The sequence below is a fragment of the Pan troglodytes genome, chromosome 23, assembly GCF_028858775.2.
Source record: "Pan troglodytes isolate AG18354 chromosome 23, NHGRI_mPanTro3-v2.0_pri, whole genome shotgun sequence".
In the NCBI taxonomy this organism is placed as follows: Eukaryota; Metazoa; Chordata; class Mammalia; order Primates; family Hominidae; genus Pan; species Pan troglodytes.
In genome coordinates, this window is record NC_086016.1 from 27,151,858 (window position 1) to 27,177,636 (window position 25,779).

Sequence of the window (25,779 nt, forward strand, 5' to 3'; positions counted from 1 at the left end):
CTAGATGATTTTTATTGATTGATCGATTGATTGATTGATTGCTCATCCCAAGGTAAAAGACATCTTAGGTCACCAAAATGACTATTTGAAGAAGAATGTGATAAATTAACCCAAGGAAATAATCTTAAGCTTGGTTTATAAATAATCTGGGATTGACTTGTAAAATCAAGTCATTTCTATTTTTTTTTCTTTTATCTGAATTCCTTTCCCTGTTGCCTTGGAAACAAGTCTCCCAAGAAGGATGTTTGGAGTCCTGTGACTTGGGTTCAAGCCTCAGTGATTCCTTCATCTCACACAGTGGGTACGATGAGAGCCTCTTCAGGATGTTGGGTATCAAGGGTGGACAGGACACGTCCCTGCCGCCCACAGGCTCGGGACCTGGAGGGGAAGACTGATGGGTAAACCAAATTATGGCCAGGTAAACTGTGTGATTCGGTAGGGGTTACATAGGCAGGGTGGGACCCCAGAGGTGCCCCCTGCCCCCATGGATATAAGGAAATAGGGGAGGTGTCTCAGAGGCGGGAGTATCTAAGCTGAGCTGTGGTGGACTAGATGCTGGCCAGGTGAGGAAGGGGTGGAAAGGTGTCTTAGCCAGAGGGAACAGCATATGCAAAAGGCTGAACCAGAGATGTCATGGCACATTCCAGGATTAACATCTGTCCAGTTTGTTCAGGGTAGAAAGAAGCTGGGAAACAGGTAATATGTGAGGTTGCAGACGCTGTCAAAGTTCAGATCATGCACATTTCCTAGGAGATATCAGAGAGGGCGCCTGCTGCAGATGGACTGTGAGGCCTTAGGGCAGCCCTCGGTCTGGGCCTGTTTCTTCAGTTTAGTGGGAAGGTTGGCCTAGGTTGGTCCCTGCTGGTGTCCTGATTCTGAGTGTCTAGGGTCCTGTGATTCATTTGAACAGTGAGATGATAGGAATTATAATAGAAAAACGATCATCCCTTGTGGTCACCATTTATTATTTTGTTGTTGTTGTTGTTTTGAGACAGAGTCTTGTTCTGTCACCCAGGCTGGAGTGCAGTGGTGCGATCTCTGCTCACTGCAACCTCCACCTCCCGGGTTCAAGAGATGCTCCTGCCTCAGGCTCCCAAGTAGCTGGGACTACAGGTGCACACCACCATGCCTGGCTAATTTTTGTATTTTTAGTTGAGATGGGGTTTCACCATGTTGGTCAGGCTGGTATCGAACTCCTGGCCTCAAGTGATCCACCTGCCTCAGCCTCCCAAAGTGCTGGGATTAGAGGTGTAAGCCACTGTGCCCGGCCTTATTGAGTGTTAACTGTGTGCCAGCAGCACAAATTATCTCAGTTGTTTTTTTTGTCACAACCTTTTGAAGGGGGTGGGCCTCATACAAGATGAGAAAACCATGACTCAGGCGATGCAGGCCTTACGCGGAAGCCCTGTGCCATCCGCTGCCTTCTGACTGACGGTGTTGCTCCACCTGAAAGAGAGAAAAAAGTAGGTTGAAGCTGAGTTCATAAGCGAGCCCTTCCCACACGTAGTCCTGGGAATTTGTCTCCAGGCCAGTCGACAAGAAAGGGAAACTAATGCAATTGGCAACTGGGCAAGCCCTTCTGAAGGCTTTTCCTGACCCTCACAAGAGGCCTGGGGAACAACCCAGGTAAGTGCAGAGAAATGAGGTGGTGAAAGGCTTTGGGATCAGAGAAGTCTGGGTTCAAGTCCCAGAGCCCTCTTGCCAGCTCAGTGACCTTGGGCAAGTCCCCCCGCCACCGCCTTTTTTTTTTTTTTTTTGAGACGGCATCTCGCTCCGTCACCCAGGCTGGAGTGCAGTGGCGCAATCTCAGCTCACTGCAACCTCTGCCTCCCAGGTTCAAGCGATTCTCCTGCCTCAGCCTCCCGGGTAGCTGGGATTACAGGCACGCACCACCGCGCCCGGCTAAAGACGGAGTCTTGCTCTGTCGCCCAGGCTGGAGGGCAGTCGTGTGATCTCAGCTCACTGCAAGCTCCGCCTCCTGGGTTCACGCTATTCTCCTGCCTCAGCCTCCCGAGTAGCTGGGACTACAGGCGCCTGCCACCATGCCCAGCTAATTTTTTGTATTTTTAGTACAGACGAGGTTTCACCATGTTAGCCAGGATGGTCTCTATCTCCTGACCTCGTGATCTGCCTGCCTCAGCCTCCCAAAGTGCTGGGATTACAGGTGTGAGCCACTGCACCTGGCCTTTTTTTGTATTTTTAGTAGAGATGGGGTTTCACCGTGTTAGCCAGGATGGTCTCAAATGCCTGACCTTGTGATCCGCCCATCGCGGTCTCCCAAAGTGCTGGGATTACAGGCGTGAGCCACCACACCCAGCCCAGGGCAAGTCCTTTTGGCTTTTTAAACCTCACTGGCCTCTGCAAAATGGGGAACATCACTAATACGACTCACGCTCAAGTGTTGTTTTGAGGGTTAATGAGGTGAGATGTGCAAGTAAACATTTCCTGGGTACACAGTAAATCCTCCATTAGTGGTTATTATTTCCACTGTACCACCTTCTTTTTTGTTTGTTTGTTTTGTTTTGAGATGGAATCTTGCTCTGTTGCCCAGGCTGGAGTGCAGTGGCACAATCTTGGCTCACTGCAACCTCGGCCTCCTGGGTTCAAGCGATTCTCCTGCCTCAGCCTCCTGAGTAGCTGAGATTATAGGAAACTGCCACCACACCCGGCTAATTTTTGTATTTTTAGTAGAGATGGGGTTTTGTCATGTTGGCCAGGCTGGTCTCGAACTCCTGACCTCAGGTGATCCACCTGCCTCAGACTCCCAAAGTGCTGGGATTACAGGCATGAGCCACTGCTCCTGGCCCCACCTTCTTTATTAACATAATATTAGTGTACCTCTTAGTGTAGGATGCACAGTCCCGGAATGTCCAATCTTTTAGGAAGCAGGATGTGAAGAGGGTCATATGAGTGGGACCTCCTGCGGGAGATCTGGAAAAAGCTGAAGGTTGTCTTGGAGGTGGGAGAGGAGGGGAAGGCAGCTGTAGGCAGGGATGCCACATGTCCAGAACTCCGAGGGCAAGACTGAACGTGCCCCGACTTCCTGGCCTTTGCACGTGGTGTTCTCGATTTCAGCCCTCTTGGAATACTCCTATTTATCCTTCAAAACCCCACCCAGATACCCTTCTTTTGATTGTAAGTCTTTAATAAGTGATCATTTCCCTGTGACCTTCTTTCCTCAACCTTTGAATTTCTTGGTTGGGGTTCACCCTCCCTATTATGTTCCCATAGCATGTTATTCACTTGTTCATCAGAACCCTTGGCAATTGTTCATTTTTTTTTCCTATTTCTTTCTTCCACCAGACCAGGGATTCTTAAAATTATACATTTTTGTATTCGATTTTGGGGAGAAAATGGGATAGCCTCAGATTTGAGTTGGCCTTCCACCCTTAATGGCTAAGAATCAGATAGATACACTGAGCTCTTCAGAGACCATAGGTCCCCTCAAGCCCAACACTGAACTTGCAGAAAGTAACTGTCCAGGGAATGTTTGTTGAATGAATGAATGACCGGCATATTCTGATTTCTTCTTTCTCTTTCTTTCTTTCCTTCCTTTTTTTTTTTTTTTTTTGAGACTGAGTCTCGCTCTGTTGCCCAGGCTGGAATGCAATGGTGCGTTCTTAGCTCATTGCAACATCCACCTCCCGGGTTCAAGCAATTCTCCTGCCTCAGCCTCCCAAATAGCTAGGATTCCAGGTGCCCACCACCACTCCCAGCTAATTTTTACATTTTTAGTAGATATGGGGTTTCACCATGTTGGCCATGCTGGTCTCGAACTCCTGACCTCAGAGAATCTACCCACCTGAGCCTCCCAAAGTGTTGGGATTACGGGCATAAGCCACCACGCCTGGCCCATTTTCTGATTTCTGAAATCACACGTGATTGTCTAGAAATGGCGATCTCTGTGTCTCGCCTCACATTGTAAAAGAAATTCCCATTTACTTCCTGGATCTCAGCAGCTTCTCCAGCATTTTTTGGATTAATTATGTAAGAAAAAGATGGTTTTCTTTCTTTTTTGATGCCCAAAACATCCCAAGAGTTTCCTGGAGAGAACAGAAGACTTTGCAGAAAAAGTCCTCTGGGGGGGAAAATGCTTGTGCTGCCCCAGTTTTCAGGAAGCGAAGCTTTTTATAGTCACACTTGCAGACCGCTCTGTACCTAAAGGAAGCCAGGAGGGAACAAGCAGGAATCTGGCTTTGTAGCTCACTTCTGCACCCCTCTCCCCTTTCTGGAAGGAGGCAGAACTGGATGATCCCACCTGCCATTTGGTCTCTGCTTTTCTGGGCGCTTGTCGCCATCCAGACTGATTTGGTGAGGGCCAGGATATATAGCTTGTCACAGGTATGAAGTTGGGGGGGGGTGCCAAACTCCACCACTTAATAGCTGTGTGACCTTGGGTTGGTCATTTCACTTCTCTCTGCCGTGGTTTTTCCATCAGTAAAATGCGAGTGATAACCACATTAATAGTATCAGCCTCCTTTCATTGTTGGGAGGAGCTGATGGTGTAATACAGTGATGCAATGTAATGCCTGGCACATAGTAAGTGCTCAGTTAGCAGTAGTGATGGTGGTGATGGTGGTAGTGGTCTTTGGTCAGGTTCCCTAGAAGCAGAGACTGACATGAGGATTCTGGTGCAGCGATTCATTGAGGGAAAGCTCTCAAGCGAAACCCATAAGGAAGAAAGGGCGACAACTGGGGCAGGGGACAAAGCTAACTACAGATGTGGTTTCAGCTGAGCCCCAGCCTCAGCCCAGTCCCATGGGGACCCCTAGAGTGTGAATTGCATCACTGAGTTGGTGGTGCCTTGAGGCAAGGAGACCTGAGTGTTGTGTTCTGTATTGGTCAGTCATCGGCTGTGGGCATCTGGACATAGCCTTCAGTAAGGGCAATTCTCCAGAGGAGGGTAGAGCTCCGAGCCTTTCGTAACCAGCATTCACAGCAGCTGACGTGTGTGTGTGCACCTTCTAGAAAAGGGGATCTTAGTCAGGGGAGGTACTAGCTGCATCGATGGAAATGATGAGTTTGATGACTTCATCTCTGAAAACCAGAGAAGTCAAGTAACTTGTTCTCCGTCACACAGCTAATAAGAGCTATAGCTGGGTCTCCAAACCCTTAATCATGATGCTATACTTATTTAGCAAGGACGGGGTGGGTCTAGAATAAGGCAAGTGAGGTGCTCACATAGGGCACAAAATTGGGGGACATCAAGAAAAGTCACTGATCACTATGAATAATATTTCAATTGTTTTTAAAAAATTAAAATTAATGCAAAAATTTGTGATGAGAAAGGAATCAGAACTATAAATAAAAACAGGATGAGTATTACTTATTTTTTTCCTTTTGCCTCTGGCGCCAGCACGGCTTGCACTGCACTGAGCAAGTCCCTTTTTGAATAATTAGGTTCTTACACCTTTTCATCATTATCTATGTGACTGTGATGAACATTCTTATAGCAAAATGTTTGTATATTATTATTGTTATTTCCAAAGGAATTCCTGTGTGTGGAACTGGATCACTAACTATAGGGTCAAAAGTTGGACACAGTGCCCCCCCCACCCCAACCTTTTGTTATGAAAATGTTCAAACATATAGAAAAATTATATAGGAAAACACCCATCAGCTAGATTCTATAAAATTTGCTATGTGGCTGGGGTGCGGTGGCTCACACCTGTGATTCCAGCACTTTGGGAGGCGGAGGGGGGCAGATCACGAGGTCAGGAGATCAAGACCATCCTGGCTAAAATGGTGAAACCCCCCCCATGACCAGGTGTCTCACAGGAAACTTAAAAATACAAAAAAATTAGCCGGGCGTGGTGGCGGGCACCTGTAGTCCCAGCTATTCGGGAGACTGAGGCAGGAGAATGGCATGAACCCAGGAGACAGAGTTTGCAGCAAGCTGAGATCACACCACTGCACTCCAGCCTGGGCAACAGAGTGAGACTTCATCTCAAAAAAAAAAAATGCTATGTGTGCTTTATAAAAATGTAGCCATCCATCCATGGCACTTTTTTTTTTTTTTTTTTTTTTTGAGACAGGTTCTCACTCTGTTGCCCGGGCTGGAGTGCAGTGGTGTGATCACAGCTCACTGCAGCCTTAACTTCCCAGGCTGAAGCAATCCTTCTACCTTAGCCTCCAGAGTACTGGGACTACAGGGTTCAAACAATCCTCCCACCTTGGGTTCCCAAAGAGCTGGGATTACAGGTGTGAGCCACAGCACCCAGCACTCCATTTTTTTTGTGTGTGTGCATTTCAAAATAAATTATTGGCCGGGCATGGTGGCTCATGCCTGTAATCCCAGCACTTTGGGAGACCGAGGTGGGCAGATCACTGGTCAGGAGTTCAAGACCAGCCTGGGCAACATGGTGAAACCCCGTCTCTACTAAAAATACAAAAATTAGCCAGGCGTGGTGGTGCGCACCTGTAATCCCAGCTACTCGGGAGGCTGAAGCAGGAGAATCGCTTGAACCCAGTGGGAAGAGGTTGCAGTGAGCTGATATCACGCCATTGCACTCCAGCCTAGGTGACAGAGCAAGACTTTGTCTCAAAAAAAAATTATAGATATCAGTACATTTCAGCTGTACATTTCAATATGTATGTCATTAACTGGCAAGCCATTATTTTTTAAGACTTTTGATTTAGGGTGTTAAATTTCTTCCAGGAAATATATATCAGTTTTCATGTCCATCTGCTGTGGACATATGTGTCTTGTTTCACCACAACCTTGACAACACTGGGTATGATCATTTTAAAGGTGTTTTACTTTGTATTTTGATTTAACATTTTTCCTCCTGAGGACCCCAGTGGATTTCCCACCCCGATGTCCAGATGGTCTGTTAAAAAGCTGTGTGCCATTCCAGCTCTCTAGGTATTTCTGGTGTGACTTTTCTGGGGCCAGGGGGGGAGGACTCAGCTCTTTCTCAGGTCTGTTCCTGTTTCCACTCTGGACGTCCTGGGCCTGCGTAATGAGGGAGCAGGCCATGAAGAGGACTTCCTGGTGTAGGAGCTCACTATGGGCAATCTGTGTGGGGAAAATGGACAAACTTTGGAGGCCCACTTTGGATGCCAGAAGTCCTGGGACCTAGGAGGCTGCATGTGGTGGAGGGTGGAGCCAGGCACTCATGGAAGTGCGACCTAGCCCTGTGTATGTTTCCTGTGTATGTTTCCTCACCTGCATGGTGGAGTAATACTTCTGGATATATCAATGTAAGGTATATAGGCTGCTGCAAGAGCCCCCCACCCCATCTTTGCCTTCAATCTTCAGTTTTCTCATGGACCTGTTACCTACTTGCCTCTGGGCACTTGTATCTCTGTGATGTCTATGGGCCAGGAATTTGGGAGTAGTGTGGCTGAGTGACTGTGACTTGGAATTTCTTATGACGTTGTACTCAAGATACTGGGCAGGTCTACGGTCAGCTAAGGGTTTGACTAGAGATGGAGCATCTGCTTCCATAGTGGCTCACTCACATGGCCAGCAACTGGTGCTAGCTGTTTGCTGGGGCCTCACATTCTCTCCATGTGGGTTTCTGTGTGTGACTGCTTGAGCATCCTCACAACATGGCGGCTGGCTTTCCCCAGTATGACCTCAGAGAAGAAGGTAGAAACCATGATGCCTTTTATGACCAAGCTTTAGAAGTCCTACACTATCACTTCTTCTTTTTTTTTTTTTTTAGACGGAGTCTGACTCTGTCACCCAGGCTGGAGCACAGTGGTGTGATCTCAGCTCACTGCAACCTCTGCCTCTCGGGTTCAAGCGATTCTCCTGCCTCAGCCTCCCAAGTAGCTGGTATTACAGGTGCCTGCCACTGTGCCCGGCTAATTTTTGTAGTTTTAGTAGAGACGGGGTTTCACCATGTTGGCCAGGCTGGTCTTGAACTCCTGACCTTGTGATCCACCCGCCTCGGCCTCCCAAAGTGCTGGGATTACAGACGTGAGCCGCTGCACCCGGCCCATCACTTCTTCTTTACTCAGACGTGAGCCACCGCGCCCGGCCCATCACTTCTTCTTTATTCTGCTAACCACACGGACCAACCTTGATTCGTTGTGGGAGGGGACCACACCAGGGTATGAATAAAAGGGGGCGAGGATTACTGATGGTCATCTTGGAGGACACCTATCAGGCATAACCTTGGTACATGATTTCACCTCTGTGGATCTCAGTCTTCTCTGTCAAATGGGTTCATGCAAAAAAATTCATTAGTTGATTCCTGTGAATGCTTAGAATGGTGTTGGACATTTAGTTACCTCTTAATAAATATTAGCCACCACTGTCATCCCCTGCTGGGCTGTGAGCCCTCTGATCTTAATCTCTATGCAGTGCCTGGCTCAGAGTAGGCACCCTCTGAATCTTTATGAAATGAATGAATGAAAGAATGAATGAGGCTGGATGTGGTGGCTCATGCTTGTAATCCCAGTACTTTGGGAGGCTGAGGCAGGTGGATCGCTTGAGTCTAGGAGTTCGAGACCAGCCTAGACAACATGGTGAAACCCTGTCTCTACAAAAATTACACACACACAAAAATTAGCTGGGCATGGTGGCACATACCTGTAGTCCTAGCTACTCAGGAGGCTGAGGTGGGAGGATCGCTTGAGCCTGGGAGGCCAAGGCTGCAGTGAGCTGTGATCAAGCCACTGCAGTCCAGCCTGGGCAACAGAGTGAGATCCTGTATCCAAAAAAAGAAGAAGAGAGAGAGGGAGAGAAAGAGAATGAATAGCTGTAAGGACTGGGAATACATAGAAAAGAAAGAGATCTGTTGGCCATATTGCCAGAGAGTCCTTTGTGATAAACTTTCTCAAGTGAGGCCCTTTGACCAGTGTCTAGAAAACAAATATTTGTTCAAAACTGAAGTGAGGTGGTGGTGGAAAGGACATAGGATGCATTCTGAGCGACCTAGGTTTCAATTGTGTACTTGGTGTCCGAACAATAAATATTTACAGAGCCCTGACTCTGGGCCAGGTACCATTTCAGACCTGGGAAAACCTGGGGTGGGAGCAGCTCTGGTGCATGCCTGGTGACATCCTTGCTGTGTGACCTTGGGCAAGTGAATCTATGTCTCTGAATCTGCATTTCCTTGTCTGTAAAAGTAGTGGGGTTGGGGGGACATGGATCCCTGCTAGAAGGAGAAACCTCCTTTAACAGGTGTGCCTGACTTCCAGGATCCAGCTGCTGCCCACCCCCTTCTAACAACCCCTGACATGTTTGGGATCTCCAGGCAGAGGACAGAAAACCTGCATGGGTCAGATGAGCGGGGCCTGGCCGAGGACAGTGGGTGTTAGGGTCTAGTCGTACCCACAACCCCTAGTACTCCAGCCCTGTAAGGGTTAAAACCCAGGGAGCTCACGTGACCTAGTGTAAACCATGAATCATTCCCATTGCTCCCAGTGCTGAGCCTGCTGCCCAGGACAGGGCAGATGCTGTGCCCCGGGTTGCCATGGCAACTCCACCTGCACTGAAATACAGCCCTCCCCAGTCCTTCCTGGGGTACCTCAGAGGCTGTCTCACCTGGATCAGTGTTGCCTTCCAGAGAGGGAGGGAGAGACAGCTGAAAAGGAGAGAGAGAGGAGAGAAGCTTAGAGACAAGCAAGTGGAAGTTGAGACACAGGGAGAGGGAGGAGAGCGAGGCTGAGAAATCAACAGAGAAACAGACCACGAGAGGGAGACAGACTGACAGCCGACCAGAGGTCCCAAGACGCTGCCTGTAACCTTAGAGGCAGAAGCCGTTTCCCAGCAGTGCTAACCTTCCCGGGGCTGCCAGATCGCCGACATACACGCACACACACACAACGTGCACACACATGCACACACGTGCAGCCGCATTTCCTGGTGCGCTTGCGGTGAGGGCACAGGGGTGGGTAGGCTGGCAGGCACGTGAAGTTGCCATCAGCCCCGAGGGACCGTGAGCGAGTTGGGACTTGGGGGAGAAAAAAATGGGGGCGGACGTCAGCTCCCTGGGCGGCTGCCGCCACCGCCTCCGCCTCCCCGAGGCCCCTCCTGCATTCCTGGGCAGCGAAGCCCCTCGCTAAGACGGGGGCTGATGTCATCCCGGGCTGCTCAGCCAGGGGACCCGGGGGCCCTGGTGGCTGCCTCCGGAAGTGAGCTAGCCGCCTGCCGGCCGACAGGTTTGGAATCTCCAGCCAGAGGACAGAAAACCTGCATGGGTCAGGTGAGCGGGGTCTGGCCGAGGGCAGCCGGGCAGGGGGCAGCAGGGTGCGGCAGCTTGCCCACCGGAACCTCCCAGGGTGCACCTCAGGGGGGCTGCCTACCTGAAGGGAAGTGAGGACGAGGGTGCCCAAGGCCGCCCCCTCCACCCCCACCCCCATCCCCCGCCTTTCGGGACCGTCACGCCCTGGAGTGAGTGCAGCCGGCTTGTTCCTCAAAGCTCCTTGTCTCGGCCGATCAGCTGGGTGAGCCCTGGAACTGGAACCTGGACTGCCCAGTGTGTTGACTTTATAACTCCGCTGGGGTGGACTCCCAGCCTGGCACTTAGCTGCCTCTTAATTCTGAGCGGCACCCGTGGATGCAGCCGGCTGCTGGCTCAGGGATGTTTACTTACCCTTGGTTTGCCTGAAGAAAGCTGCTGTTTTTAATTTTTTTTCCTCCAAGCAAGCCCAAAACTTCCATGAGCAAAAGAGTCCAAAGAGGCAAGAGGACACTGGCGTTTTAATTGCTCTCTCCCTCCCTAACTTCCTTCTAACCTCTCCTCCTGGCTGGCCCCATGGATTACCTGGGAGATAAACTCACGGTGGCTCAGACCCACATGACCCACTGGATGGGCACCGTGAGGAGGTCCTTCCAGGAAGCCCTCAATTTGGTGACCACCACGGTGGGCCACGAACGGACGAGTGCAGAGTCGGCCAGCCGGACCCCCTTCAAGCGCACTTCCTCCTTCCGACACCTGGCTTCCCGGAGTCGGGAATCCTTCCGCCGCTTCTCTGCCCGCAGCCAACAGAGATTTTCTTCACTGAGGAAAAGGCATACAGATTCGGAACCGCCAGATATTGTAAGCTTATTATGTTTTAAAAAATATTAAAACAACACTGAAAGCTCCTCCCCTCCAGTCCTCCCAGGGAGGGGGTCCCAGACATCAAACCGGGGAAGTTACTTCTTCCAGAATAGTTGTCAGTCAAAGCCCAGGCACTTCCTGTCCCCTGTACCTGGGAAAGAGGCACGTAGCAATAATTCCTATCTCTCCTGAAGTCAGTCAGGACATTTTTGCTGGAGTCGACGTCTGTGTGGACAGGGCCAGCACGTGAGTTGGGCTGAATTTGCCAGTTGATTTATGTTTTAAGTGTGAACACCCCAACCCCCGACACGAAAGCTCATCCTTCTCCCTATTTTTAGGGTGGATTAGTGGCACCTGCCTCATCTCCTCTCACCCTCCTAGGAAGCACAAGTGGCGGTGTCATGTGCACGCTGAGTTGTAGCTTTTGTCGTTCCACCGAGCTTTCATTGGATTGCCAAGGAAAGGGTCTTAGGAGACCGAGGTGTGGTGGGCGAGTTTGCCCGCTGGCCGTGAACCTGGGGTTTGGTGTGAGTGGGCCAGGGAGGGAGGCCTTGATTTCTTACTCAGGCAGGCTCGGGAGGGCTTGGATTGGGACAGCAGGGTGGAATGACAGCTAATGATTAAAACCTTGGACTGTGTCCTGCTAGGCGACAGTGCAGAAACAATCGTAAGGTCCTTCTGATGATTTGGAGAGGTGGGACTGGGCCCAGAAAGCGAAAGTGCCTACTGTGGGGGAAGCACAGTGAGCAAGCGGCAGAGCCAGGTCCGGAACCCCAGGCTCTGACCTCCCCATTCACAGCTCTTTGCAGTCCAGCTCCCAGCAGATGTTCTCCCCAGACCCTCCCAATTACTTCAGGGCTGCCCAGGTCACTGACCAGGCCTGAGCCTAAAGAGAGGGCCTGCCATTTTCACATAGGAGACTTCTGCCACCTGACTGTGTTGGCCCAGTTTATGGGAGCACTTGAGGACAGGCGAAGGGCTAAGCCAGCCCCTTTTTCTGGGTTCCTCCTAGCCAGGAGTGCTATAGTCATTAAGGGACCCAGCATTTAGCGGGGAGCCCTGAGCTGGCCCTCCCTACACTCGAGGTGGCAGGGCTCACAGCTGCCCTGCCAGGTGCAGGGGCTCAGTATCCCCTCTGCGGGCCCAGAGGTGTGACTCACCCCAGGTCACGCAGCAGCCAGAGCAGGCAGGTGCAAATGCAAGGCAGGAGCCGAGCACTTGGGCATGACACGTGTCTCGTTCACAGGACGTCTCCTTCACAGTGGGTCTGTGCTTCTTTGTGGCCCAGAACAAATTAGTGGTGCTTGGATTTATGAGACAGATTCCCCAACCTCTGGAAGGTGTGACTTGCCACAGGGAAAGAAGGCCCCTCATTCATTCTGTCTCCCTCTGTGTGTATCTCTGTCTCTGTGATGTGTCTCTCTGCCTTGCTCTGTCTCTGTTTGTTTCTCTGTCACTCCTGTTCTCTCTCAGGGTATGGGGTTGGTGACAGGCAGGCTCTGTTGGCATCCCTCTTTCCCCACCCTGGGGAGTGGTGTGACCATGGGCATTGGCATGAATCCCCTAGGCGTCTTACCCTGTGTTACAGGTTGGTGCCACTGGCAGCAGTGGCCTCTCCAGCTGGTTGAATAAATGAAGTTGGGTGGTGCAGAACCATTCTGTGTTGCATCGAGATGCCACCAAGAGTGTAAATACATGCTAAATACATTCAAGCTTCAGGCTCCTTCCCATGTAGCCACCCTACTGGGTGGTAGGCACCAGCTGGCCTTGGCCTTGACAGCTTGAATCAGACTCCTGGCTGAGGAGCCCTGACCCATTCTTAAGCCTCAGTTTCTTCCTGTGTCCAATGAGGAGAACCAAGGCCTTGGTATGAGATTGAAGCAAGCCCCCGCCACAGTGCCAGGCACACAGAATCTGCACACTTGTGAATGCCCTCTCTCTGTTGCTTGCCTAGACACTCTGCCTGAGCAGGATAACGGCAGAGTTAGGATAGGAACATGTGCAGTGTTGCAGATAAGTCAACGAAACGCAAGGCCAGGGACCCCCTGCCTAGGGGTTGAGTCCTGGCTCTGCCACTTCCCAGCTGTGTGATCTTGGGCAGACTCCTTCCCTCTCTGTGCCTTGATTTCCTCCTCTGTGAAATGGGGATGATCGTGCATTGATGTGCTGGTAAACGTGTGGTGAGCGTGGCCGTTCTTAGCCTGTGGTGCTTAAAAATTAGTTCTTGTGGCAACCAAACCTTTCCTCTCAAACCATCACTTCAAAGATTTTCAATGAGCTGGAAAACCCACACACGCCCTTTTTACTCAGGGACTTCACTTAAATATTCGTTTTATGGGAAGAAACTTTTTAAAGCCACAGACAATTACTTAGGAGTTTGGGACAACAGCAGTATCCGTGGCTGGGGCTGGGAGGGGGCAGGATTTTAGTCTTTCTGACCTTGTGCATGATTTATCTAAATAATCCATTCATTTCATCCTGGTTCCTGCCTCCGGCTTGTATTTACTCAGAGCAGTGTAGAAGAATCTATCGCGGGCATAAAATAACCCTCAAAGGCGTGCCCTGAAATGTTTTCTAAAGCCAGCCTTGAAGTAATTTGCTAATGGCCTGCCTGCTTCTGTGTCCAAGGGATAAAAGGGGGAAAGAGGGAAAACAAATGCTTTGTCTCTGAGCCACAAAGGCAGGAAGAGGCATGTTTGTGCTGCAGTCCCATGTGAGCCTGAGAAACACGCCTGGTACTCCAGGTTTAGCCAAGGAGACAAGGTGGACTCCAGTTAGAGGCCAGACAGAAAATTCCAGAACCCAGGAACAATGGCAATGGCACAGGGGCCAAGACTGGAATAAAAGCGGGAAGTGGGGGGTCTCTGAGGCCATGGGGTGCCGCACCAAGAGGGCTTTGGAGTCAGACAGACTTAGGCCTGAGTCTCAACTCACCACGTGCAAACTGAGTGACCTTGGGCAGCTTAAATCACCTCTTTCAGCCTCAGTGCCCTCATCTGAAACATGGAGATTCAGCTGGGACTTGTCTGGTGGGTGGTTCAATGGGACAGAGTGGACTAAGAGCAAGCACAGCCCTAGCATGCAGGAGGTGCTGAATAAATGTTTGTTCCACGTTGCTTTTTGGGGGGCTCAGACTAATGTGAGTCCTACCTTCCTAGAAGGCTAGACTGGTGCCTTAGGGAAGCAGAGTAAGAGCCTGATCAACCTGTGTTTGTATTTACTGTGTGCAGGGCTCCATGCTAAGCATCAGGTGCATATAACTTGCGTGTCTTCATTAATTCACTCATATTTTCATTCAACCAGTATTAATTTTTATTTATTTATTTAGAGACAGAGCCTCACTTTGTCACCCAGGCTGGAGTGCAGTGGCACAGTCTCGGCTCACTGCAACCTCCACCTCCCACGTTCAAGTGATTCTCCTGCCTCAGCCACCCCAGTAGCTGGGATTACAGGTGCCCTCCACAACACTGGCTAATTTTTGTATTTTTAGTAGAGACAAGGTTTCACCATGATGACCAGGCTGGTCTCGAACTCCTGACCTCAAGTGATCCACCCGCTTCAACCTCCTAAAGTGCTGGGATTACAGGCATGAGCCACTGCGCCCAGCCTATTTTCATTTACTTATTTTGAAGACAAGGTCTTGCCCTGTCACTGGAGCTGGAGTGGAGTGGCATGATCATAGCTCACCACAGCCTCGATACCCTGCGTTCAAGCCATCCTCTCACCTCTGGAATAGCTGGGACTACAGGCATGTGCCACCACACCCAGCCATTTTTTTTCTTTTGTGTAGAGACAGGGTCCTGCTATGTTGCCCAGGCTGGTCTTGAGCTCCTGGCCTCAAGTGATCCTCCCACCTCAGCCTCCCAAAGTGTGGGGATTGCAAGCATGAGCCACTGTGCCCCACCCCCTCCACCAGTATGTGTGTATGTATGTATATATGTATGTATGTATGTACGTACGTACGTACGTACGTATTGAGATGGAGTCTTGCTCTGTCGCCTAGGCTGGAGTGCAATGGTGCAGTCTTGGTTCACTGCAACCTCCGCCTCCTGGGTTCAAGCAATTCTCCTGCCTCAGCCTCCTGAGTAGCTGGGACTGCAGGCGTGTTCCACCACACCCGGCTAATTTTTGTATTTTTAGTAGAGACAGGGTTTCACCATGTTGGCCAGGCTGGTCTCGAACTCTGGCCTCAGGTGATCCACCCACCTCAGCCTCCCAAAGTGCTGAGATTACAGGTGTGAGCCACCACACCTGGCCCCCTCAGTCAGTATTTACTGAGTATCTACCACAACTCTGGTGCAGGAGAAATGGCTGTGAACGAAAGAGACAAAACTCCTGCCTTCACAGAGCTGCCTTCTAGTGAGGCTGATAATAAAACACATCAGAATGTAAATATGTCATATATGTGCTGAAAATGAGGGAACTATCTTAAAATATCAAGGGTCAGTCTTTAACCTCAAACTATTGCTGTATATTAGAGTTTCTCAGCCTCAGCTCTAATGATATATTGGGCTACATAATTGTTTATGGCTGTGGGGGGTAAGGGGTAGAGTCTGTGCATTGTAAGCTTATCCCTGGTTCCTACCCACTAGAAGCCAGTAGCATCCCACAGTTGTGACAACCAAAAATATCCAGACATTGCCAAGTCCCTTGGGGGCAGAATCACAATGCCCCCTCCCAGCCCCCATCCAGGTTTGAGAACACTGTCGTATGTAATGTGGTGTGGGGCACGATAATTGTAGCTGGGGTATATTCTCCCAGTGACTTAAATATGGGGAGAAGGGCAGGGATCCCACATCCATGAGCCTCTCCTGCTTGCCAGGAACCACACAGCTGCCCCTGTGGGGTATAGCCCCATACTTTGTGAATGGAGAAATCTGAAGCACAGAGAGGGGAAGTCACAGGACTGGGGATCCGTGAAGTGGGGACTCCAGCATGTGTTGGCCTTGCTGGGAGCATGACCACACCCTGCACTGGGGATTCACTATTAAACATCGGCCCCAGAGCTGAGCGTTCAGTCCTCCAGCCCAAGGCCGAGTGGGAGTATTTGCTTCTGTGTTAATTATGGACTGTAATGGAGGCTTAAAATATTCAGCAGGGCTCAGCATCTCCCCCAACCAAACACACACACACACACACACACACACACACACACACAGACACACTGCTTCAGCAAGTGGGGGAGAATTGCAAGGAAAGGATGTATAGAACTCCTGCCTTCAGAAGCCGCATTTCAGCCCCATCTCCATCAGTACTCTCTCCCTACTGGAGTCCTCCGGCTCTGTAACAAATTACCACAAACTTGGTGGCTTAAATTAATATAACTTCATCTCTCTCAGTTCCGGAGTCCAGAAGTCCAAAATCAAAATGTCAGCAGTCGGCCGGGTGTGGTGACTCACCTGTAATCCCAGCACTTTGGGAGGCCGAGGCGGGCGGATCACCTGAGATCGGGAGTTCAAGACCAGCTTGACCAACATAGAGAAACCCCATCTCTACTAAAAATACAAAATTAGCCCAGTGTGGTGGCGCATGCCTGTAATCCCAGCTACTCAGGAGGCTGAGGCAGGAGAATTGCTTGAACCCGGGAGATGGAGGTTGCAGTGAGTCGAGATCACACCATTGCACTCCAGCCTGGGCAACAAGAGTGCAACTCTGTCTCAAAAAAAAAAAAAAAAAAAAAAATGTCAGCAGTCAATGCCTCCCTCCAGAGGCTCTAGGGGAGCATCCTTTCTCACCTCTTCCAGCTTCTGGTGGCTCCAGGCATTCTTTGGCTTGTGGCCACATCACCCCAATCTCTGCCTCTATCTTCATGTCACTATCTCCTCTTCTCTGTCATCTCCTTTCCTGTCTCTGATAAGGACACTTGTCCCTGAACATAGGAGCCTCCTGGATTACCTAGGATGATCTCACTTAGGATGGTCACCTCAACCTCCCAAGTAGCTGGGACTACAGGTGTACACCACCACACCTACCTATTTTTTTTGTATTTTTAATAGAGACAGAGTTTTACCTTGTTGCCCAAGGTAGTCTCAAACTTCTGGGCTCAAGGGATCCACCTACTTCAGCCTCCCAAAGTGCTGGGATTACAGACGTGAGACACTGCATCCAGCCAGCATATCTTTTTAGGGGCCACTGTCAGCCCCCCACACACTCCCCACAGCTTACACTCTGGCCCCTCCCATCCAGTCCATTCTCCTCCCAACAACCCAAGAGATCAGGTCATTCCCCTGCCTCACCCCAGACTTAGATGCCCAGTTTTCCTGTGCGACCTGGCCCTGCCTCCCTGCTAACATCAGCTCCTACCTCTGTCCTTTATGCTCACTCTGACCTTGCTCCTCTGACCTCCTGCTCTTCGTCAGTCACCCCCTGCTCCTTCCAGACGCCAGGACTTTGCCATCACCATTCCCTCTGCTGAAATGCCCTTGCCCTCTCTTCATCTCTGCAGAGAGGCTTCCCGATGTTCCAGGCTGTGGTGAACTCCCTGCGTTTCCCTGCACCCATCCTACATTTCTTCCTGGGACCTATCTCATTCTATACTTATTTCATGTCACTTGTTCCCTGCTTTATTCTCTGACTCCTCTACTAGGATGTAAGGTCCACGAGGGCCAGGGCTTTGGCCGTCCTGGTTCACCTTGATATTGCCAGTACCCAGAACAGTGGCTAGGAGCTCACAGAGTATCTGCCCTCCTGAAATCCACTGTCCTTCATTCTTGTGTCCACCCTGTGACACCACCTCCATATTATAGATGGGTAAACTGAGGCCTGGAGAGGATAAGTGACACAGCCCTGGTGTACACCTCTTAAGAGATGACAAGAAGTGTACGGCCACATCACCCTGAATGTTCCCAGTCTCATCTGATCTCAGAGTTGATGCCAGGATTCTAGTCCAGGGAGGCCTGGAGTTCTTTCCCTGTAGAGGGCAGGATGGAAAATCTGAAGTATAATGGTAATAAAAACCATTCATTCATTCATTAGGAATTTTTAATTGAGTACCTGTTTTGTACCAGATACTGTGCTCAGTAGAGGAGAAAACAGGCAGGGTCTTTGCCCTCATGGGACTCATAGGAGCAGGGAGACACATTAAACAATTAAGTAAACCAATGAATGAACAAAGAAAGTACTCTCAGATAATGGTGAGGGCTCTGAAGAAAATGTAACAGGGCATGGGGACCCATGGGAATGTATTTTAGGAACAGTGGTCAGGAAAGTCTTCTCAGGAGGTGACATTGGAGCAGAGACCTGCATGAGTGAGGGGATGAGCCCCAGAAAGTTTGGAGGGACATTGGGACAGCAGGAAAGGCAGTGCAAAGGCCCTGAGGCAGGTTCGTGCCTGGTGTGTTTGAGGAGCAGCAAGGAGCCCAGAGTGACTGGAGCAGCACAAGTCAGTGGGAGAGGTGAGCTCAGAGAGGTGGGCCAGGGGCCAGGCCGGGTAGGGCCAGGGAGGGGGATTCTGATAGGATGTTAGATTTTAGCATTGGAGGGTACTGAGCAAGGGAGAGCTGTATCTGTGCCTCTGTGTGGAGTGTTGGAAGAGAAGAACAGAATAACAACTCTAGGTACCACTTCTTGAGTGCCTGCTGTGTGCCAGGCACAGGTTGTTACTAATACATTTCTCCTGGAGATCTGGGCTTCAAAGAACTGGGGTCCAGCTGCTGTGTGCCCTTCCCCCATCTCCCACTGCCTGTGCCAACTGCCAACTGCCACCTGCTACCTCATGTCTAGAGCCCTGCCAGGTGCCCTGGTCTCGGGCTGCACCTTGGGGTTTGGATTCAAGGGGTTAGACTTAAACCCAGCCCCAAAGGCCAGCATGATGTCACTTCATTCTCTGCTACAGTGTCGCCAGGCAGGCAGGACAGGCTGCTTTCTTTTCGGCTGGCCTCACCCAATTTCAGGTCTCCTTTCACCCTCCTGGCAGCAGAATGATGTCACCCAGAGAACAATGGTTCCTTTATAGATCTAGCCTGGGCCAAAGTCTGGGTCTCAGAGTAGGAGCCTCTGGGAGAGACCTGGAGTGAATGGAGGGGCAGAACAGAGGGCTTGGGTGCTCCACAGGGATCTGCTTTTGTTAAATAATGTTAATCTCCTTTCCTCTCTCCCCAACCAAAAAAATAGGGTGTGCTCAATGTATTCTTGGAACATATAGAAAAATGTAAAGAAAACAAAGCCCACCCATTCTCCTAACATCACATTGATGAAAACCACTCCTAGCATTGGAATGCATTTCCTTCTTGTCTTTTTTCCCCCCTCTTCCAAACAAAATTGCCAACCCTCTTTGTCTTTATATCCTTTAAAAAATGTGAAAGTTTTGTATGTCTTTATGACACTTTTAATGCCCTTGCAACATTTGTGTGCTCCATAATTTATTAACCTGTCTGGCTGGACATTTGGGTCATTTCCCGTTCTGGGCTACCAGGAGTGACCCTGCAGGGGCGGGGCCTGCATGTGTACTTCTTCATCTGGATTTCTGAGAGGTCCCGAGGTTTAAGTAAGCTCACATTGCTTTCTGTGATCAGAAGGCCCCTTTGTTACTCTCACTTTTCTCTCCCTCTCCCTGCATTTTCTAATCTCAGATGTTTTGTTCAGACAAATGCTTCTTGCTTCCTCATCAGGAAGTCAGAAATTTCAGGAAGGAAATCTGGATTGATACGCATCACAGGGAGTGTTACGTTTTCGGATTTCATGAAGAATGGAGTCTTTAGTTGGCCGGGCGCGGTGGCTCACGCCTGTAGTCCCAGCACTTTGGGAGGCCGAGGCGGGCGGATCACAAGGTCAGGAGATCGAGACCATCCTGGCTAACACGGTGAAAACCTGTCTCTACTAAAAATACAAAAAATTAGCTGGGCAAGGTGGTGGGCGCCTGTAGTCCCAGCTGCTCGGGAGGCTGAGGCAGGAGAAGGGCATGAACCTGGGGGGCGGAGCCTGCTGTGAGCCAAGATCGCGCCACTGCACTCCAGCCTGGGCGACAGAGTGAGACTTCATCTCAAAAAAAAAAAAAAAAAGAGAATGGAGTCTTTAGCAAGAGAAGTCCTTACAAGAGAAATAACAGATTAGTTGTAATGGTGTGCTGGTAAAATGTTTAACAACCCCGTCTTCTTGGGGAAAAAGCTTTGATTGGTAGCATTTGCGCAATTTGGTGGTATAAATACTCCCACCATAGCCAATTGTAAGCTTCTAACTAGTTTTCACTAAACACAAAGTTGGGGAAAGATGGGCAGTAGATTACTGTTCTTTAGTATTTTTACCACACAGATATAATAGACATAAGTGACGGCAAGCCCATGGAAAATAATAAAATGTAGCAAAGTAATTAGGAAGTGATGAGATGGGAATATTTATTACTTTTGCTTTTAATGTGATTTCTTTAATTGTAAGTTTAGATCATTTAATCTTCAGTAATGGCTGTGTTTAATACCTGGCTCCTGAAAATTGCAGTTGTCCCTCAGGGGCCAGGACAAGCCAGCTCCAGTATACGCAGCTGGTTAAGAGAGTGAATTGTGGGATCTGGGAGTTGTGAGTTTGAATCCTGGTTCTGCGTCTCCCTTGCTATGTGGCTTTGGGTAGTTTTCGTACTTTTTTAAAGCCTCAGTTTCCTCTTCTGTAAAATGAGGCCAATAATATTATTCCCCCACAATTGCAGTATGTGGAACTGCAGCACAATGCTTGGTGCATAATAGTGAGGTAGGAAGTGGGACTCGACTCCAGAGGCGGGGCTTGGGCACTGGACCACATTGAGGACTAGCTAAAACAGAACGAGGGCAGAAGCAGCTTTCCAATCAGACACGCTCACCAGTATGACATGTTGGTTTACCATTGATTGCCATGGTAACACCTGGGAGTTACTGTCCCTTTCCCATTGATTGCCATGGTAACACCTGGGAGTTACTGTCCCTTTCCATGGCAATGACCCAATGACCCAAAAGTTACTACCCTTTCCCTAGAGATTTCTGCATAAACTGCCCTTTAGTCTACATGTTATTAAAAGTGGGTATAAATGTGACTACAAAACTGCCCTGAGCTGCCACTCTCTGCCTGTGGGATAGCCCTGCTCTGCTGGGGCTGTCACAGAGCTGGAACACTGCCACTTCAATAAAGCTGTTTTCTTCCATCTCAGCTTGCCCTTGAATTCTTTCTTGGACAAAGCCAAGAACCCTCATGGACTAAGCCCCACTTTGCCCATCCTGTATCAGTAGGATCTCAGTGAACAGTCATTATCGGCCGGGCGCAGTGGCTCATGCCCATAATCCCAGCACTTTGGGAGGCTGAGGCGGGCCGATCACGAGGTCAGGAGATCGAGACCATCCTGGCTAACATGGTGAAACCCCATCTCTACTAAAAATACAAAAACATTAGCCAGGCGTGATGGTGGGTGCCTGTAGTCCCAGCTACTCAGGAGGCTGAGGCAGGAGAATGGTGTGAACCCGGGAGACAGAGCTTGCAGTGAGCTGAGATCGCGCCACTGCACACCAGCCGGGGCGACAGAGCAAGACTCCATCTCACAAAAAAAACAAAAACAGTCATTATCATCACCATTGTTATCTGATCAGAGCTTAATAGTTGGCAAGGCACAGTCAAACATGATAGCCTCTAAGGTGGTCCCCCCAGTGATTCTTGCCTTCAGTTATTCACACTGTTGTGAAGTCCCCTTCTATGCTGTACTGGGTTGGTCAGTGTGACCAACAGAATACATGGCATCACTTCTGAGATGAGGTTTTTTTTTTTTGAGATGGAGTCTTGCTCTGTCGCCCAGGCTGGAGTGCAATGATGCAATCTCGGCTCACTGCAACCACCCCTTCCTGAGTTCAAGTGATTTTCCTGCCTCAGCCTCCCGAGTAGCTGGGATTACAGGTACGTGCCACCACACCTGGCTAATTTTTTGTTTTTTTCAGTAGAGATGAGGTTTCATCGTGTTAACCAGGATGGTCTCGATTTCCTGACCTTGTGATCCACCCGCCTTGGCCTCCCAAAGTGCTGGGATTACAGGCGTGAGCTACCGTGCCTGGCTGAGATGAGGTTTCAAAAGACACTGCAGCTTCCCTCTTGATCACTCCCTTTCTTGGAGCTTTCACTCTGGGGAAAGCTGCTGTGTCTTGAGGACCCTCAAGCAGCCCTGTAGAGAGGCCCATATGGTGAGGAACTGAAGCCTCCAGTCCACCACCAGCAAGGAACTGAAATCTGGCACACAGGTGAGCTTGGAAGCAGATCTTCCAGCCTGCAGGTGAAACTGCACCTCTGGCCAACAGCTTGACTCCAAACTCATGAGATACCCTGAGCCAGGACCATTCACTGAAATCCTTCCTAGATCCCTGGTTTCCAGAAACGGTGTGAGAAAATAAATGTTTGTTGTTTCCGCCCACTGAGTTGTGGGGCTATTTGTTACGCAGCCAGAGATAACTAGTACACATTTCTTCTCACTTATGCTTGTGGAAATAGTCCAAGGATGGCCAGGGAGTATTATTTAATCCCTTGTCTTGCAGATGAGTAAATTGAGGTGGGAAGACCTGCCCATGGTCTGTAATGTGTAGGTGTTGGTATTCCCAGTGGATACCTTTCTTGTCTCATGTGTTCTTGCCCATAAAGGAGGCTGGCTGCTCAGCCAGCCTGGGGTCAGGGTCCCAAGGGGCTTTTGAGCAGCTCACCCTTTTAGGAGTTGGCATGAATCTCCCAGCATGGGATGGAATTTGTTTCTTGGATTCTAAGTGCCCATTACCCCACTTAACTCATCAAACATTCATTGTAAGAGCTGGGCCATAAACAGCAGCGACCGCTATGCAGAGATATGAGAGCATGGTGGCTTTTCTCCAGCATCAGTTTCTAGTCCAGAGAAGTCCTGTCAGATTGCCCTGCTCCCTTGGAAGGAGGGTCTGAAGCATACCTTATTACTAAGAATTAAAAATTGCAGAGTTTGTGAACACCTTTGACTTTTGTTTTCTAAGCATAGATTTGGTATCTTCTGCTGTTCTTTCTTGATGGCAAGAAAAGAGGGGTGCAAGTAGAATTAGCTGAGTACAGTTCAGAGCTTGGCTCTCCCTTCAGACAGTCCTTAGTTTGAATCCCAGCTTTGCCACTAGCCAGCTTTGGTACCTCAGACAGGTAACTTAATTCTGCAAGCCTCAGATGCCTTGTGAAGTACCCAGCATGATGCCTGGAACCTCAGAAGTGCATGATAAATGCCAGGCACAGTTGCTATCCTTATAACCTTGACACATTAGTCAGATTAGAGTATGCTATGCTGCAGTAACAAACTGCCAGCTCTCAGACACTTAACACCAAGTGTGTGTTTGTTTTGAGAGAGGGTCTCACTCTGTCACCCAGGCTGGAGTGCAGCATTGTGATCATAGCTCACTGCAGCCTCGACCTCCCAGGCTCATACGATCTTCCCATCTCAGCCTCCCCACTAGCTGGGACTACAGGCATGTGTCACCATGTCTGGCTAATTTTTTGTAGTTTTTGTAGAGATGGGGGTCTCACCATGTTACCCAGGCTGATCTCGAACTCCTGGGCTCAAGCAGTCCTCCTGCTTCAGCCTGCCAAAGTGCTGGGATTACAGGCATGAGCCACTGTTCCTGACTGTTGGTTTCGTATTCATGCAGTTAGCTGCTGGTCCAGGGGCCGTCTATAGCAGGCACCTCTCCAGGTTGTTCGCATCTGGCAGCTAGGCCATCTGGAAAGATGTGACTTCTTTGTAAAAATTTCAGAGGAAAAAACTGGAGGGCCACATTCAAGGCAGAGGCTATTGTCCCATTTTACAGATGGGGAAATTAAGGCTTAAAGAGTAACATATTTTAAGCATTGACCATGTGCCAGCCACTGAGCTAAGCAGATTGTCTTAAATCCTTATAGAAACCCCATCCAATAGGTATTATCTATGTCGGGTCTGTTTTACAAATGATAAAATTGAGACTTGGGGAGAGGTGAGTTGCCCAGAGTCACCTAGTTCATAGTCGACCAAGCATGGACTCCAGCCCAGGTCTGCTGACATCTCATTTCTTGTGCCTCCCATTTGAGGAAGTGGATTGAGAGATTTGGGGTGCGTTTCCTGAGAGGTACCATGGTGTAGAACTGGGTTTCACACCATGGTGACATTGACGTTCGGGGCTGGATAATTCTCTGTCATAGGGAGCTGTCCTGGGCACTGTAGGATGCTGAGCAGCATCCCCAGCCTCTGCCCACTAGATGCCTGCACCATCCTTCCCATCCCCAGTTGTGATGCCCAAAAATGTTTCCAGCCATTGCCAAATGTAAGGGGCAAAGTCACCCTGGTTGAGAACCACTGATGTAGATCGTAAGAGCTCATCCTGGGATGTGAGTTCAAACCCCTGCCAGGCCTTAAGTAACCATGTGGCCTTACCCAACAGATTCTGGACAAGGCCAAAGTATTAGTAGTAGGCCTTTGGAATACCCTTTTAGGTAATAGAACCTTTGATTCCTGGTGTAATTTTGGGCAAGTCTGTCTGCTCTGATAAAGCGTTTTTCTTTTGCTACAAAGTGGCGCAAACAATATCAGTTCACGGAGTTGTTACGAGAGTGACAGGAGATGCTGGTGGAGGGCACATAGTTCTTTATAAACAGTGGCTTTTATTGTCATTCTAGTTATCACCTGTCAAAGGGGAGGTTCAGATGAGGGCAGATTTTCTGGTGTTTGGAAGTACTCTTCACGGTCTATTAATTCCCAGTCCCTCATCTCCTGGCTCCATGTCCAAATATTTGCTTTCTGCCAAAGCCAGAAGTTATCCAGCACCTCACGTTCCCACCATCACCAGCCTGATTTCTAGAAACAGCCCTTCCCTGGGCACACCTATGATTTAACACCGGTAATTCCTTAATTCGTAGCTAGGAGCCTGTTCTTTTCTTCTTGGTAATTGCCTTCTGCTTTGGGAAGGATGAGGGTTGGATGTGGCAGCCACGTTGCAGACATCTTGGCAGGAAAAACCTGGGATGTTCTGGAGCCTCTGGTGCTGCATTCGAAGAGCGTACAAAGGTAGCCATGCTGGCAGATGACGTGTTGAGTTTCATTATCCATAAATGTTTTTAAATGAGCCCTAGGTGCCCATGTAAACAGGTAGCTGAGGAGCATGAGGTTGGTGTGGAATTGTTCTTCATGGAGGAGTTCCTGAGCCTTGGTTGTCAGAACATCTAGATCCTTCCAGTTCACTTCTTTTTTTGTTACAGCTGAGGAAGCCAAGGCCCAGAGAGGGAGAGAGACCTGTGCAAGGTCACACAGCAAATTGATGACAGACACAGGACTGGAGCTTGGGTTTCTAAATTCATTGTTGAGGCATTGGAGGCCAGGTGATTCTCAACTTTGACATACTTTGGAGTTGAGCCACAGACAATTACTAAGCTCCTATCATTAGCAAAAAGCCCTGTAGTCAGCTGTGTAATATGTTAAAAATAATGAGACTCCGTCCCTGCACTTGGGTTTTTAGAAAAGTGAGCATATGTGTATCCCAGTTGTGCAGCTTTGAACCAATGTCCTCTCCATTAAACTGGCTATGGGCCTCAGTTTCCCCATATGTTTTTAGAGGTTGTGGTGTGACCTCTTAAGATCTTTGCAGTAAAATCAGCTCAGATTCAAATCCCTGCTCCCCTGTCTACTAGCCATGTGACTTTGAGCAAGACTTTGAGCAAGCCTCAGTTTCCCCATCTGTTAAAAGGGACTCATAATACTCTTCATGGTGGTGAGAATTCCATACAGTAACGAGTGTGCTGGGCACATTGGTAGGTGCTCAGTAGCTTCACTCTGCCTGGCCTCCCTTTTGGACCACCAGGGCTGCTCACA

The 25,779-nt window shown here is 49.5% G+C and overlaps 1 protein-coding gene and 1 long non-coding RNA gene across 8 annotated transcripts in view; one reads left to right on the forward strand and one right to left on the reverse strand.

Moving 5' to 3' along the window:
- KIAA1671 overlaps window positions 1–25,779 on the forward strand; it is a 245,237-nt gene that overhangs the window by 149,325 nt on the left and 70,133 nt on the right. Inside the window, exon 1 of one of the 7 annotated variants that reach the window (XM_054675953.1) lies at window positions 8,654–10,997. The exons of the other annotated variants lie outside the window; for them this stretch is intronic. Coding sequence (XP_054531928.1) covers window positions 10,713–10,997 — 285 coding nt within the window. The 5' untranslated portion in view covers window positions 8,654–10,712. Of the gene's footprint in view, window positions 1–8,653; window positions 10,998–25,779 lie in introns of those variants that run through there. 7 annotated transcript variants of the gene reach the window in all.
- LOC104003711 (uncharacterized) lies at window positions 947–11,526 on the reverse strand. Its single transcript, XR_676434.4, has 5 exons — window positions 11,152–11,526; window positions 10,722–10,958; window positions 9,500–9,539; window positions 8,543–8,660; window positions 947–1,446 (listed from the first exon to the last, which is right to left on the reverse strand). It is a non-coding gene; the product is annotated as an uncharacterized LOC104003711 (long non-coding RNA).